The 1399-nt window shown below is 41.3% G+C and overlaps 2 protein-coding genes across 3 annotated transcripts in view; both read right to left on the bottom strand.

Annotated features, from left to right (window-relative positions):
• The window catches only part of LOC106879000 (G-protein coupled receptor 183-A), a 269907-nt gene that overhangs the window by 114354 nt on the left and 154154 nt on the right, over window positions 1–1399 (bottom strand). The gene's annotated exons all lie outside the window — the stretch shown is intronic.
• Window positions 1–1399, bottom strand: part of LOC106878987 (protein fantom) — a 28144-nt gene that overhangs the window by 24198 nt on the left and 2547 nt on the right. Inside the window, exons 4-6 of the mRNA XM_052973412.1 lie at window positions 1252–1313; window positions 904–1007; window positions 355–435 (exon numbers count right to left, since the gene is read on the bottom strand). Coding sequence (XP_052829372.1) covers window positions 355–435; window positions 904–1007; window positions 1252–1313 — 247 coding nt within the window. The remainder of the gene's footprint in view (window positions 1–354; window positions 436–903; window positions 1008–1251; window positions 1314–1399) is intronic.

Raw genomic sequence — 1399 nt, 5'->3', positions numbered from 1 at the left:
AAATATAAATTTATAGAATATGTAAAGTTTATTTTCAAAGACTTGTAATAATTTATTTATTGCCCACAAGGGGCTAAACACAGAGGGGACAAACAAGGACAGACAAATGGATACCAGTGCGTAACTGGTACTTATTTAATTGACCCCCCCGAAAGGATGAAAGGCAAAGTTGACCTCGGCGGAATTTGAACTCTGAACATAACAGCAAACGAAATACCGCTAAGCATTTCGCCCGGCGTGCTAACGATTCTGCCAGCTCACCGCCAAAGACTTGTAAACAATGGAAAGAGATGAAGAGGAGGAGGAGCTATTAGAAGTAGGAAGTGCAAGAAGAAGGAGTCGTGTGCAACTTACGGTGTTAATGCGTGGTTGCACATGGTTGTAGGCTGTTGCTTGCTTGCTGGCGAGCAGCAAGTGCTGCTTTGTGATTCGCAACTGGGGTAAATAAATAACAAGAAAGATGTAAGATATATGTAAAGTCATAAGTAAAGTTACAATATTTATAGCCACAATATATAATCATAAACAAGGTCAGAAGAGACAGCGTATTTTCAGAGTACGCGTGGGGTAGCAAAGGCATATAGACAAGATGATATGGTAACGATAGGGTGTATTGCTTCCCTTCTGGCAGTCTGATACAATTCCCTGCTACCACCGTTCTTCCAGTCCTTCCAAGCCTGTTTCTTTTCCCTAATGGCCCTGTCAACAACATTGTTCCACTACCACGTTATTTTGGGTCGAGAGAGGACTTGGTACCATCCACAGATCTGGTCAGTGGCCCTCAGCAGGTTATCCCATAGAAACCTCCAGTTGTCTTCCACATATGTGTGTATGTATGTGCGTGTGTATATATATATATATATATAGATGGTTGCATGTGTGTATGTGTATATATATACTCACCTTCTCTTTGAGTTGTTTGTTTTGTTTCTCGTAGGCGTACATCTTGGTCTCCATGTCGTTGACCGTCTCCTGACTGACACTGCCGCCACTCACCGATGCCTTGCCTGGACATACGGAAGAAGAGGAGAAGGAAGAGGAGGAGGAATTAATAGAGACAGGCAGACAGACGAACAGACGGACCGACAGAGAGTAAAAAACAGACAGACTGAATGACCAATGGACAGACAAACGGACACACAGACCGACAGACAGAAAGAGAGGGAGAGAAAAGGAAGCAAGGAAGATAAAACAAGGGAAAGAAAGAAGATAAAGAAAAAGGACATTCCTCTCCCTCTCTCTTTCTCTTACCTTTTCCTTCGACAGCTGATTTTTTCCTGTCCATAACCAGTTGCATGACCTTTGTCCCAAGTCTGTAAAAGAAATAAAAATATATATATATATATATACATTTATGAATTTACATTATTTACATTTGACAGATATTTGTCCTCATCTT

The sequence above is a fragment of the Octopus bimaculoides genome, chromosome 15 (genome assembly GCF_001194135.2).
Source record: "Octopus bimaculoides isolate UCB-OBI-ISO-001 chromosome 15, ASM119413v2, whole genome shotgun sequence".
Taxonomy (NCBI): Eukaryota; Metazoa; Mollusca; class Cephalopoda; order Octopoda; family Octopodidae; genus Octopus; species Octopus bimaculoides.
This window is presented reverse-complemented; position numbering and strand designations above follow the sequence as displayed.